The following is a 12,700-nucleotide window of genomic DNA, read 5'->3' as shown; positions in this document are numbered from 1 at the left end:
ATTATGTTAAATGAACATGTGCATCACAAAGTTGTTCAGCTAATATAATGCTATTATCAAACCATATCTGATTTATTTTTGTATGACATATTCATTATTTATCAAAATACATATTTTCACGTGTATCTTATTGATTTTATAGTTTCTCCATTTAAATGGCAATATATAATATAATATAATAAACATGCATGTAAGACTGCAGTTATGTGGTTCAAAGGTTACGGAGAGTTCTCTACTGCGCATGCGTATAGTAGCATGGTGTCACTGACTGTACCAGCTGGGGAAGTTTTTAAATTATTAACATAGTAAAGTTTTAATGAGCGATATGGGTTGTTAACTGTGGAGTTTTTATAAGATTTAAGCTCTAAACAGAGAAAGTATCATACAGAAGCAGAACGAGAGCCATGACAGCTAACGAGGATCAGGAGGTATGATGAATAATGATGCTGTGGTAGGGTAGCTGCTGTTAGCGGCTAACAGCTAACCACATAACACTAGCATGACTGTTAGCATTTGAGTCTGGGTTTCCGAGCTCAGTTGACAGCTATTCTACTTGTAAGACAGCAAAACAAGTTAACATGTCGGCACTAATTCAATGTGGAAGAGCTCCGTTTGACTAGAAAAGCGGCCAGGCCAGGGTGTCAAGACTGCTTTTAGCTGTTATGTCCTGGTTCGTCTTTCATAACGGAGAAAATTTCGAGCCAAAGTCCGTCCGAACTCTGTTAAATTAATGTGTTATTAATCATAGGTACTCGTGCATGCCACAGGAACTACAAGTTACGACATTTTTCTCAATAGAAAACGTACACAAAGCCATTGTATATTGTTATCCATCAATCAGCAACATCATGCCAATAAAATATTGGACGTTTTACCGAAGCCTCTTCCTTGTATATACAGTAGAAAGTGCCTTTAGCGAGTTAAAGGTTGAATATAATGGTAGTCATGTATTCCTCGAGGATTACATGTATGCCGAATTAAAAAATAAGTTACCATGGTCATGTGTACGGTCTTTGTTTCTATTTTGAATACCCCTTAACCTTCGTCAGGTTTAATTTACCATATTTCTGAATGGTACTTGGTGCGCGGAAGCTATCAGAACATGCTGCTGTCCATCTTATTAACTACTTATATCAGACTAACCTGTCAATACTGATCTTATTAAATCACAGATGGAGCTGGAGGCTCTTCGCTCCATCTATGAGGGGGATGAGGGTTTCAAGGAAATCAGTCCAGTGTCCTTTCAGTTTAGGGTGAGTACGGTCCTCTGTACTGTCCAAGTCTACTTTGAAAAATGCTATCACCTGTGTCTCCCCAACTCCCAGTTTCAACAAGATACACATCATATTAAAACAAAGAGAAAGTCTCAACATTGTTCTTCACTGGTACTTAAACACCTTTCAGAAACTGTTTGGATTGATTCTGTTATAGTAACGTGTCTTACCTTCTATTTTATATCAAAGATAGGAGACCTTGAGGACACCAAAGCATTCATCCTGGACATCACATGGCCAGAGACGTACCCTGAGACGGCCCCACAAATCTCCCTCGATGCCTTTTTCAACAACAGAATGTACGTTGCAAACACAGTTTATTGTCAGATGTCCCTCTTCTGTCATGCTTCAGTTTATATTTAAGGCCCTGATGACAGATTATCAGACTTGCCGCACCTCCAACCTATTTTCATATCATGTTTTAGATGAAAATCTATGGATTTAAACATGACTAGTAGCCTTTTCTTAGATTGTAAGATAACTCTATTATTTTGACAGTAGCGTAACTGACATTAACTGACAGTTAATCAACATCACTCTTTATTTAAGCCTATATAATTAGCCTGTATAAAATATAACGGTGTACAAGTCACAAAATAATCATTCTAACTGCAGAAATCATTAAAACATCCCATCCCCTCCTCTCGCAACCCCTCATCACGCTAAATCGCTTGTAGTATATCTGGACTATTTTTCGCGCTTCATCCCCTAGAGTTCACTCTCTCGCTGTATGTTAGGAGGAGGTGGAAAGCATTTGAAAGTTGGAAATTTGACTAAAAGCCACAATGTATTGGATTTTTATGAGTAAATCTTTTTTTCAAATATATTCTGATAGGATAAATTTCTGTTTGTAGAAAAAACAAAAATTGGCAATCCAGGTGAAAAGTGGTGATGTCTGGGCCATAACGAGGATTTTAGAAATACTACCCCCAACCCATTAAGAAAATTTTGATCAGACCCTAAAAAGAAAGTTTATGAATTTTTAAAAATTATTTAGATTTTGTGTATTTTATTGACTCAGTTAACTGTTTATTTAGTTTTTCTGGAAATGTTATTTCTCGAAATGAATCACAAAATCATGAAATGCTGTTTCAAAGATCTTCACTGGAATAAAAGTCTGCCAACGAAATACTAAATCGTCTAGTTATTGATTGGCCAAAAAGTTGTCAAATGTAAGCATAACGAGTATAATAATACTCAAATCGATCAAAAAAGTTGCCGCTGTGTGTACGTTCTTTTATATGTATAATGTAATTGCTGTTTGCTTCGGTTTTTTTTTTTTTTTGGGACCACTACTGGGGAGCACCAAAGTTAGAAATGTTCATAGACAACACATAGTGCCTTTAAGTAAGCTAAAATGGCTAAAACAGATTTCACCAAGTTGAGTTTGTGACTGCAGTATGATACTCTTGTTCATGGAAACACAAATAATTCGTAATATGGTCTTTTTTTTCTTTCCATTATCTTGGTTCAATTACAGCTCTGCAGAGACAAAGCAGCTGATCTTGTTAAAGCTGGAGGAGCAAGTGGAGGCTAACCTGGGGACCGCGATGATGTACACCCTGTTTGAATGGGCCAAGGAAAACCAGGAAGCCCTCATGGAGAACCATAAGCCTTTAGTGACTGCTGTGGTACATTTCACTAGTACAGTTTTCAAATTTCTTACAGCTAATTGCTCAGGTGTTTCTGGACTGCACTTCCCCAGAGAGCTTGTATCAGTCAGACACTGTGGCCTGTACTGTGATATTTTCATTCTTGAATCGGAGCTCCTTCTTTCCCTACATTACAGTTTTAAAATTAGCTGGTAATACTCCATACCTTTTGGGAAGGGTTAAGGGCAAAAAAAATGTGATATTGCCCAACAATACAGCTATGTATTTTATATATATATAAACTGCACCAAAGAAAAAGCCGCTGCAGGGATTATCACTTTCGTTTTATACAATATCTACACAGTTACACAAGTGAGAAGTTTATTTGAGTATGTGTTGGGTCTTTGGTGATTCATTATATTTTCATTCCCTACGACCTGCGCAACCTAACTTTGCCTTTGTGAGCATCAGTTTCAGTGCCTCATAATTTAATGTTTGAAAGAACATTGAACAAATAGCCAGAGTCTTTATGTTTGAAGAAAATAATTGTTGATTATTTCTTGTTGCAGACGTTGACATCCAGCAGTGAGGTAACAACTACCAGCTCAACAGCCAAGAAGAAGGAAAAGAAAGAACAGCTGACTAAAGCTCAGAAGAGAAGGATCATCAACAGAACAGGTACATCAATCAAATCTGGTCCTGTTTTTGAAACCGCCTTGTTCACAAGTGCACTACCCAATGAAAATAACATTCACTAGCTTTGACAAAAATGAAGAATACTACAGGCTTATATGGGTCCAGAATTTTTCCCCGTGCAAAACATAACTGAGCCTAACTGCATAAAATTAATATTCAAAATAAGAGACCTGAATTGCAAGGGACTCAAGGAGAGTAAGAGCTTACCTTAATACACCCAATGATAACTAGACCTGATCCAAAATGTGGTTGACCTGAGCAGGATTGAACAAAGTAATATTGTCGGCAGCATGTTGTGATCAAAAAGAGCAGCAATGCAGTGCATGTCATTTTCGTTGCACCTGACTTTTCACTCTCTCTGTCTGCCTCAAAATTTTTAGACATACTGACAAAAAGCACTTTTAGCACACACATGACACGATTGCATACTGTATATGGCCTGTATTCTTATTTCAACTCTTCATAGAAGCTATATGATGTTCACACTGAGTACAATAAAACAATCAAACCCAAGATGCCATGCCCTAAAAGGCTGTCCAATTACTGTACATGTATCTGTTCAGTATGTTCATGGTTTTTAAATTTCAGATATATTTGGTTGGTTTAAATATGAGCTTGTAAAGGTGGACCCTGTTGGCTGTTGCGGTCCTTTTTCTTATGCTTCCAATTTTTAGTTTTCAACCTTAATTTAATTTTCAATTGGTCTTTAATTCAAATTCCATGTAGCATTAGAATGTCCTATAAAGTCTTAAGTTTGGCTGTCTGGTATATATTAGTTATGACCACAGCCAGTATTTTAAAGTCAGTCGTAAAGCTGTGGAGTCAAAAGATAACAGAAGGATTTGTGCTTTCAGATAACAAGGGAGAACTGCCAAGAGGTTGGAACTGGGTTGATGTTATCAAAGTAGGTTTATTTTACCTTTTCTCCACTGGATGATGCAATTAAACCTGTTAAGACTGAGTCCATAGCAACATAAATTACTAACTTTTACTACTCTTTTGTCTTATCTCCCTGTTCATTGCTGCAACCATCCTCCAGCATGTAAGTGAAAACCACCTCAATTAAAATCTATTTAAACAATCCGTAACACAAACCAGTGGTAACATTGTTTTCTTGTGTTTTTGTTGCAGTTGAGTAAAACAGGAGGAAAAGATGACGACTAAGCCTTAGGGCAGTGATGTGGTGCTGCTTTACACAAGAAACTGTAGTGAAGTCTGTAATCACTGCAGCCTGTTGATGCTGCAGCCTAGAAGCCTTCACATTCAACCTCACCAACATGTTACACTCACAATGGCTGCTTCCACCCTGACAACCAAAGCAGGCTGGGTAACAGTGGACTTCAGGATACACATACACTCAGCCAAAATGAGACTTTAAGCTGGGATTTCTCAGAAGCCCTTGCTGTGTTTTATGTGTTTGTTGTTTTTGTGGAAAGCAGCCACGTCAAGAGGAACACGTGATCAGGTTTTCTTCATTCACTTAGCCCTCAGATATTCTGCTCAGTCATCCATCAGGGTGGAGTGTGCTTGAGTTCTTGCTGTCACTGCCATGTTTTCAGTCAGTGAGATTAACCCCAGCTGTCAGGCACTGAGACATAAATGTTGGATTGTGGTTCGAAATGGATGTGTCAAAGTGTCAAGTAGCATTCTGCTCTTACTCTGAGGTATGTGATTTTGTGAAAGCTGAGAAATTTCTAATAACACAAAATGCTTCTCCTTTCACCATTTTCCCCATTTTCTTATTTTGACAAATGTTTCCTTTTCCCTTTGAATTGAAAAACTTAAATTTTTTATATATAAATAAAACACACTTGGTCTGCTTCTTGTCTAATTATGTCATTTACCATCGGTCAAGCACCTAACTGTATAACACAATTCACCAGTTCCTGTATTACATGTATAGCAATTGTAAGGCTACATTAAAGTGAAATTGCATTCCTCTGTCCCAAAAGTGTGAAATTACAAAATTTTACCTCAGGTACAAAAGAAGTTAAGTGATTTTGCTTTAAAATAAAACAATCTAATGAGTGGGTTGTTGCTAGAATTGAGGAAAGTGAGGTTATGCCCTCATATTTGGGAGTGTAGTGATCTGTGAGGGAGTTATTCAAATGTTACACGTTTCTATATGGCTGCTTGAGATAATATTTTGAAGATTTAACATTTTAAAACAGTCAACACAAAGGTCTTGTACACCAGAGAGTCAGAACAAAAGCTCTTGACTGTCAGTCACATTTACTTACTTAATTGATAATGTTTTTGCACACAAAATATGGACAGATGGAATGTCACAGAAAGTATAGTGGGAAAGGTAATAGAATAAATAAAATATTAAGTTTTCAGTATTTTATTAAAGGCTAGTCGGTCTTTTGTTTTGGGGTGGAACTGCACTGGGGGAATTTGTATGATGACCTTATTGTTTCTAAAATCCTGACAACTGCCCTGGTACGGATTAGAAAAACTACAAAATTCTCAGTTGAATGGACCATTGTATGGTTTGAGTATAAGGGTCATTGCCTGGTAGCCAATCATAACTGCTAAAAGAAGTCCTTTCTGTTAGTTATACTTTCACAAAGTATTTCTCATTCAGGAATTTTATGCCACCCTTTGCGGCGTTTATTTTGAAATTCACGACCAGACGTTTGGCATTTCACTCCTTTCGTACTTAAAAGATGGACAGCAGAAGGTGACACAACCTACTACAGAAAAGTAATGGGCTTTTTACGACATGCAGCGTTTGAATTGTCAATATTAATTAATCATTGCTTTTTGTTTGTTTAGAAACTCTTTTACAGTTCATTTTATTTAGGCTTCTGTCCTTAACTGCATTAACAGCTAAATGAACTAAAAGTAATTAGGAAAAAAGAAACTACTGAAAATATTCCTATATTGGACTTAAAGTCTGTTTGGCAAACTCAGTAGTAAATATTAGATTCCCATTTATTGGATGAGTACAAAAAAGTTACTAGTGACCCCATACTGGTAAAAATGGATAGATAACTTATATTTCACCTTGATATCCTCATAGAGATAGTTACAGTTTTGTTAGGAAATTATTGATTTATATATTGATTTATATATTTATGCTGGCATTTGTATAATTGCAGTATTTTTTAGAAGCTGAATTTCTGTCTTGAGGGTTCTAATGATTCATTGTACATTTTAGGTCTTGCAGAACAAAGAGGCCCTTAGAGGCCCAGCTATAAACAACGGCCCAACATCACTATGTCAGGTGATTTATGTACATTATAGGTATTATTATGTAGGAGCTGTATGACTGTAGGAAACAAAGAATTCTACAGAGAGAAACACAAAAAAAGAGCATGTCGCACAGCTAGATGAATCGCAGTATTAAACACATGAATGTGCAGGTATGATCACAGACTTCTCTACTACATGTTAGCAACTGCTTGTCAGGTTGAGGAAAATTCTCCATCTCACACACGCACATAAAACAGAGAGTGTTCAACAGCGATGTGGTGCAGCAGCAGGGAGCAACACTGATGCCCAGTGATATTTTCATAACAACAGTTTTTTGTGTAATAGCCATTATTTGGTGTAGTAATAATCAGAATTTGCGTGATATCAATAAATAATCTGATCGTAAATGTACTATGTGTATTATACATACATGATCCATATATATATATATATATATATATAATATAATTATTTTTATACATAGTCCAAATTTTCTCAAAAGTAATTGGACAATTGACTGAAAATCAGTTTCAGATAAAAGGGCTGGAGTTGATTCCAAGTATTGAATTTGAATTTGGTAGCTGTACATATAGACAGTATACATATATGTACATACAGACATGATGCATATATGCATATGTATGTATGTATGTATATATATATGTATATGTATGTATGTATGTCTATCACCATGTAATTCTGAACAACGTGGTGATGCTTATATGCATCATCATTCATTCCATGTAGGATGCCATGTTTTGCTCTAAAGTTTACTTTCACTACCCTGTAAGGCAAGCCGTGTTACTGATGGCCTACATCATCATAAAATATCAGAACTAAAACCACCTATCCACTTAATCTGCTTATGTGCAGTGTTTATTACGATGTTAAACTACAATTTGGTGTGGTTGTGAGTGGTGATCACTTGTGTATTGTACTTAAATATTGTCTTTGATGTTGGCTATTTAGCTGTGCATTGGTCAAGCATTTGTACAGTGGAAATGGTATGTAATGAAGTATTAGTTGTAATATCTCAGTTTTTAATTTATTGCCATGCAGTAAATCATATGTTAAGGGTGCTGTAATTAATCTAAATGTACAGTAATCTTTATTTTATAAATATATGATTTTTCAGTTTCAAATTTTTTTTGTAATAGACTATGTTTTTTTTAACTTAACTTTTACAATAGAATGCTCTTTGGGCTGCAGAATGCTCCATCTACCTTTCAGAGATGCATAACCTGCTGCTTTGGGGATCTGAACTTCAACCACCACCGGATTTATCATGATGACCTCATCATTTTTTCAGTAACTTTTGATGAGCATCTGAAGAGGTTGCAGCTAGTGTTTGATCAGCTTCAGGAGCATTGCCTGAAGTTACAACCCTCCAACTGCCAGCTTGTTAGAAAGGAAAGGCACTTGGTGCCTGCAGAGGGAACCAGGACAGATCCAGAGAAGGTCAGCAGGGTTATGGGTTGGGCAAGGCCCACTAATTGGAAGTAAGTGCTGCAGTTCTCTTGATTCATGGGATTCTACAGGCCCTACGTGAAGGGCTACTCCATCCTGGCTGCTCCTTTGTACCATCTCAAAGCCACTGACCCCAGAAGGAAAGAGAGGGATACTGAAGAGCCCAGGCCCGGAACAACCCTTTTTGTGGACTAATTAATGTGAGGAGGCCTTTCACTCCTTAAAAGAAAAGTTGACCCCAGTGCTGGGGTATCCAGACTATAGCCTGCCTTTTGTGCTTCAGACCAATGCATCTGGAGAGGGGCTTGGTGCTGTGTTGGCTCAGGTCCAGGTTCGAGCTGAGAGGGTCATAGCCTATGCCAGCAAAGACACAGTATCCTGCACATAAACTAGAGTTCCATGCTCTAAAGTGGGCAGTCACAGACAAGTTCTATGACAAGCTTGATGGGCGTAGTTTCTCTGTCCTGACAGACAACAATCCCCTCAAGTATGTGATGACCTCAGCCAAGGTCGACGCTACAGGCCAGCGGTGGGTTTCTCGGCTTTCCACATTCGACTAGACTTCCAGTATCTGAGGGGACATAATAATATGGTCCTGGTTGAACCCTTTGTCACATCTGAATTTTAAGGACAGAATTTAAAATATCTCCAGAAATAAATGCAAATTAAGCAATTTTGTATAATCAGAATATTTAATGAAATGTCCAAAGTTTGGACATTTGCACCCTTTTGATGAATTTAAGTGAGTTTCTCAAACAAAATTAAAAAAACAATTAAGACTCACCCGGGCTTAATTTTCCGTGTTTACATGACCTGAAACAACCAATGAATGATGGTTTTACTGCATTAAAAGGGACTGCTTGTTTCCAGTTTCTTTTTCACAATGGCACAGACAAGAGACCTGTCTGAGAGCATCAGAAATGGTATTATCAAAAAACATAACACTTCCAAAGTCTACAAGGCAATAGCCAAAGGTCTTGAAATCCCTGCTTCAACAGTTCATAATGTTATAAAGAAGTTTCACAGTCATAAAACTGTTTAGACGCTTCCAAGATGAGGTGCTCAGAAGAAACTCAATGAGAGAAGTCTGTGAAGGTTGATGTGGATTGTAGTAAAAAGACCCCGCAAGATATCCCAAGAGCTTCAGGCTGACCTTGAAAAATCTGTTGTGGTGGTTTCAGCCCGTACCATACACCGCACACTGTATCAATTAGGGCTCCATTGGCGCAGACCAAGGAGGAGACTGCTATTGAAAGAAAGGCACAAAAAGGCAAGAATAATGTTTGCAAAAACTTTCATAGTTAAGCCACAGTCTTCCTGGGATAATGTTCTATGGACAGATGAAACCAAAGTAGAGCTCTTTGTGAATGCAGTGTATCAGTTTGTTTAAAGGTGATGAAATGAAACCCATAAGGAAAAGAACAACCTACTTACAGTAAAACATGGTGGAGGTTTTATCATGTTATAAGCTGCTTTGCTTCCTCTGGTACTGGAGGCATTGAATGTATCAAAGGAATGATGAAATCAGAAGATTACTGAGGCATGTTAGAGCAAAATGTGTTACCCAGTGTCAGAAAACTAGGTTTGAGGTGAAGGTTTTGGGTCTTTCAGTAGGGCAACAACCCAAAGCACACATCCAGCAGCACAAAACAATGGTTGAAAATGAAAGATGGACTGTTTTAAACTGACCAGCAATGAGTCCTGACCTAAATCCCATCAAAAACCTTTGGAGAGAGCTGAAATCTGCCATTGCAAAAAGGACTCCTGCAAACTTAAAAGAGCTTAAACACATAGCAATGGAAGAGTAGCAGAAACTACTAGCAGACAGGTGCAAGAAGCTTCTAGATGGCTACAAGAAACGTTTAGAGGCTATCATTGTTTCCAAAGGTTCTGCAACCAAATATTAGTGAAGGATGCCAATAATTGTGACTGGGGTACATTTTGTGTTTTGTATTATTTCAGTAATATTTCAATATTTTGTTTTTTTAATTTCTTTTGTTCAATAAGTAGTTTATTAAAATATTTTGATTATGCAAAATTGGTTATTTTGCATTTATGTCTGAAGATATTCTTAATTCTGTGACTTTTATGAATGAACTGGATATACTCTATACTACCTAATGTTTGATATGCATCCCGGGTGCCCAGTCAACCTTATCTTTGGGCTTCTCACCAGTATTAAGCCACGTGGATAAAGTGAGTATGCCCAGACCCTGCATGACTGTCTGTCGCAGGCCTTGCCAAGGCTACACATCTCAGAACGCTAAGGGACAAAAGAAAAAGTACTATGACCAAAAAGTTGTCTTTAGCCCAGATCAAAGTGTGTAATGTGGGAGGGTAGCAGAAGTTGGGAGATAGATGGGAGCCACATCTGTACATTGTGTTGAAGAAGCAACCCAGCTTACCTGTGTATGTGGTGCAACCATAGGATCTTGGAACAGAGAGTGGTCCATGGCAACCTCTTTACAGTTTCTTCCAGTGGAGGAAGTTGGTGGAGCGACAATGGAAGAGGTCAAGTTGGGTACAGAGACAAGGGATGCAAGTATAGAGCTGGATACAGAGGAGGATTCAGAGGTGGACAATATAGGGGAAACGGTGGACAGAGCTCTGCCTGGAACAATAAGCGGAGAGGACAAATAAAGTTAAAGAGGGGAGGTCAATGTAACTGTCAGTAGTGCCAGCTCACCTCAGGGGCCTGAAAACTCCAAGGAGAAATCAGCCAAATAATCGGCATTCTCCAAAGAGACTATCATGTGTGTCCAAAGTCTTGAAAACAGAAAATGACCAGCAGAAGATAGAAAGGGGTGGAAGGTGTGGCAACGGGCCAAAGCAAGAGGGGCAGCAGGGCACAATGCCTACACATTGAAGACAGCTACACACACATTCTCTATACAGCACATCCACCGCACATTTATTGTCACTGTTCTAATGTTTTGTGATTATGCAGTACATGTGTTAGTGGGTGGTCTTAGTTCTATTTTGTTTAGTCTGATGGCTGGGACGCCATCAATTAAGTAAGGGGTAGATGTAAGGCAGTAGCTTGAATACACTGCATGATAGTGCTGTTGTGCTGTCTATTCCTGTCAAAGTCGCTTCCCAGTTCCCCTCAGCTACTGTCTCCAGCCTCAGCTCACTTCTCCCAAGTCATGTCCACCCCTTCATTTCCCCAGACCTGCCAGTCTTCATCTGCCCACCACAGGACCCCTGACTTTATCCCTGTTTGATCCACCTGCTTACCTGTTTCACATTCGCAATTGCCTGTGCATCCCTGCCCACTCACACGCTTGTTCCCAGATACCCCATTACCCTAGCCTGAATCTAAACCTGCCTTTGTCACAATTTCCTTGTCAATTCATCTGCTGTTCCCTAGTGTTTTCCTTCATGCCTGCTGAGTTTTGTTACCCAACTGCCGACCTGCCTGTCGACCCACCTGCGTGTTTGTTCATCCATCTCCATGTAAGCCTATTATTTTACATTAAATGTTACTTCACTGCATCAGTCTTTCTTGTGAATCTGTGTTTGGGTCCTACCTGCCTGTGCTGTTATCAGCAAGTCACGACAAGATTCCATTTCCCCAGGGAAACCAGCAATTGTTAGTGCTTGACACTTCTGGGACACAGTAGTTCTGACATTTATTCTGAGTATGATGCCATGTTTTCCTTTAAATTTTACTTTTAATACCCACTAATTGGAGCCGGCAGCAACAGGGGTTTTAGGCAGTTGTTGATGAGAGTTCGAAAAAATAACCCTGATTATGTCATGAGGGTTATCTTGGTTTAGAGAATACAAATTTATAACACAAACTTTCCCCAGACCAGTTTAAAACAGACCAGATATCCCTGGTCATTTTCCTTGTCTGATCCACCTGCTCATGTGTTTCACATTTGCAACCCAGATGACGTCATCAGGGTTATCTTTGCTTGGAGAATACAGATTTATAAAGATTTATATTTTATAATATATAAAGCCTCAATAAAAACTGGGGGCATGGAGACATGGAGCATTCACCAGGGGGGGTCATCAAAAGAAGCTATTGAGTTGCATTATGGGAAATGTGTGTGTGTGTGTGCGCGCGCGCTCTCTTATTTTGCTGAGGACAAATAGAAAGGGGCATGGCACCAAACTGAACGAGGAGTCCCATACTAAGAATGACTTCATAGTAAGTGCATCAGGCCATGACACTAAACCACTAAATATTTGCAGATATACTTTCTGTTCTCTGTTCATTCTGTTATGTCTAAAGTAGTCCCATCTGAATTATCCTGTTTGTCTGCAGTATTAACTACAGCTGCAGCAAATCAACAAATCTGACATGTTTACCATGGAACATACTAATTTCTGAATGGCTGGCAAGTGTTATAAAATAGGTGTCCTATTTATCAGATCGATTTCAGTTTTTGCACATTAACGATAAATCCTCCATATACTCAAAAGTTAGTCACGGAGTTCCACAAGGTTCTGTGCTTGGACCAG

General features: G+C 38.5%; 1 protein-coding gene across 1 annotated transcript; it reads left to right on the top strand.

The window, feature by feature from the left end:
• The first annotated feature begins 226 nt into the window (after positions 1-226).
• Positions 227-5,383, top strand: rwdd (RWD domain containing 4). Its single transcript, XM_040140406.1, has 8 exons — positions 227-428; positions 1,173-1,253; positions 1,464-1,573; positions 2,755-2,905; positions 3,436-3,544; positions 4,417-4,466; positions 4,602-4,604; positions 4,694-5,383. The coding sequence occupies exons 1-8, from the start codon at positions 405-407 to the stop codon at positions 4,724-4,726; spliced, it is 561 nt and encodes a 186-aa protein (XP_039996340.1). The 5' UTR covers positions 227-404; the 3' UTR covers positions 4,727-5,383.
• Positions 5,384-12,700: the final 7,317 nt, after the last annotated feature.

This window comes from Xiphias gladius, chromosome 12, assembly GCF_016859285.1.
Source record: "Xiphias gladius isolate SHS-SW01 ecotype Sanya breed wild chromosome 12, ASM1685928v1, whole genome shotgun sequence".
Taxonomy (NCBI): domain Eukaryota; kingdom Metazoa; phylum Chordata; class Actinopteri; order Istiophoriformes; family Xiphiidae; genus Xiphias; species Xiphias gladius.
The sequence above is the reverse complement of the archived record's forward strand: the minus strand, read 5'-3'. Positions and strand labels throughout refer to the sequence as shown.

Excerpts from the sequence above, each read along its gene's own strand:
- rwdd (XM_040140406.1), top strand. The coding sequence starts at position 405 with ATGACAGCTAACGAGGATCAGGAG. Across the intron at positions 1,574-2,754 it reads GCCTTTTTCAACAACAGAAT|CTCTGCAGAGACAAAGCAGC; the intron begins GTACGTTGCAAA and ends GTTCAATTACAG. Across the intron at positions 2,906-3,435 it reads AGCCTTTAGTGACTGCTGTG|ACGTTGACATCCAGCAGTGA; the intron begins GTACATTTCACT and ends TTCTTGTTGCAG.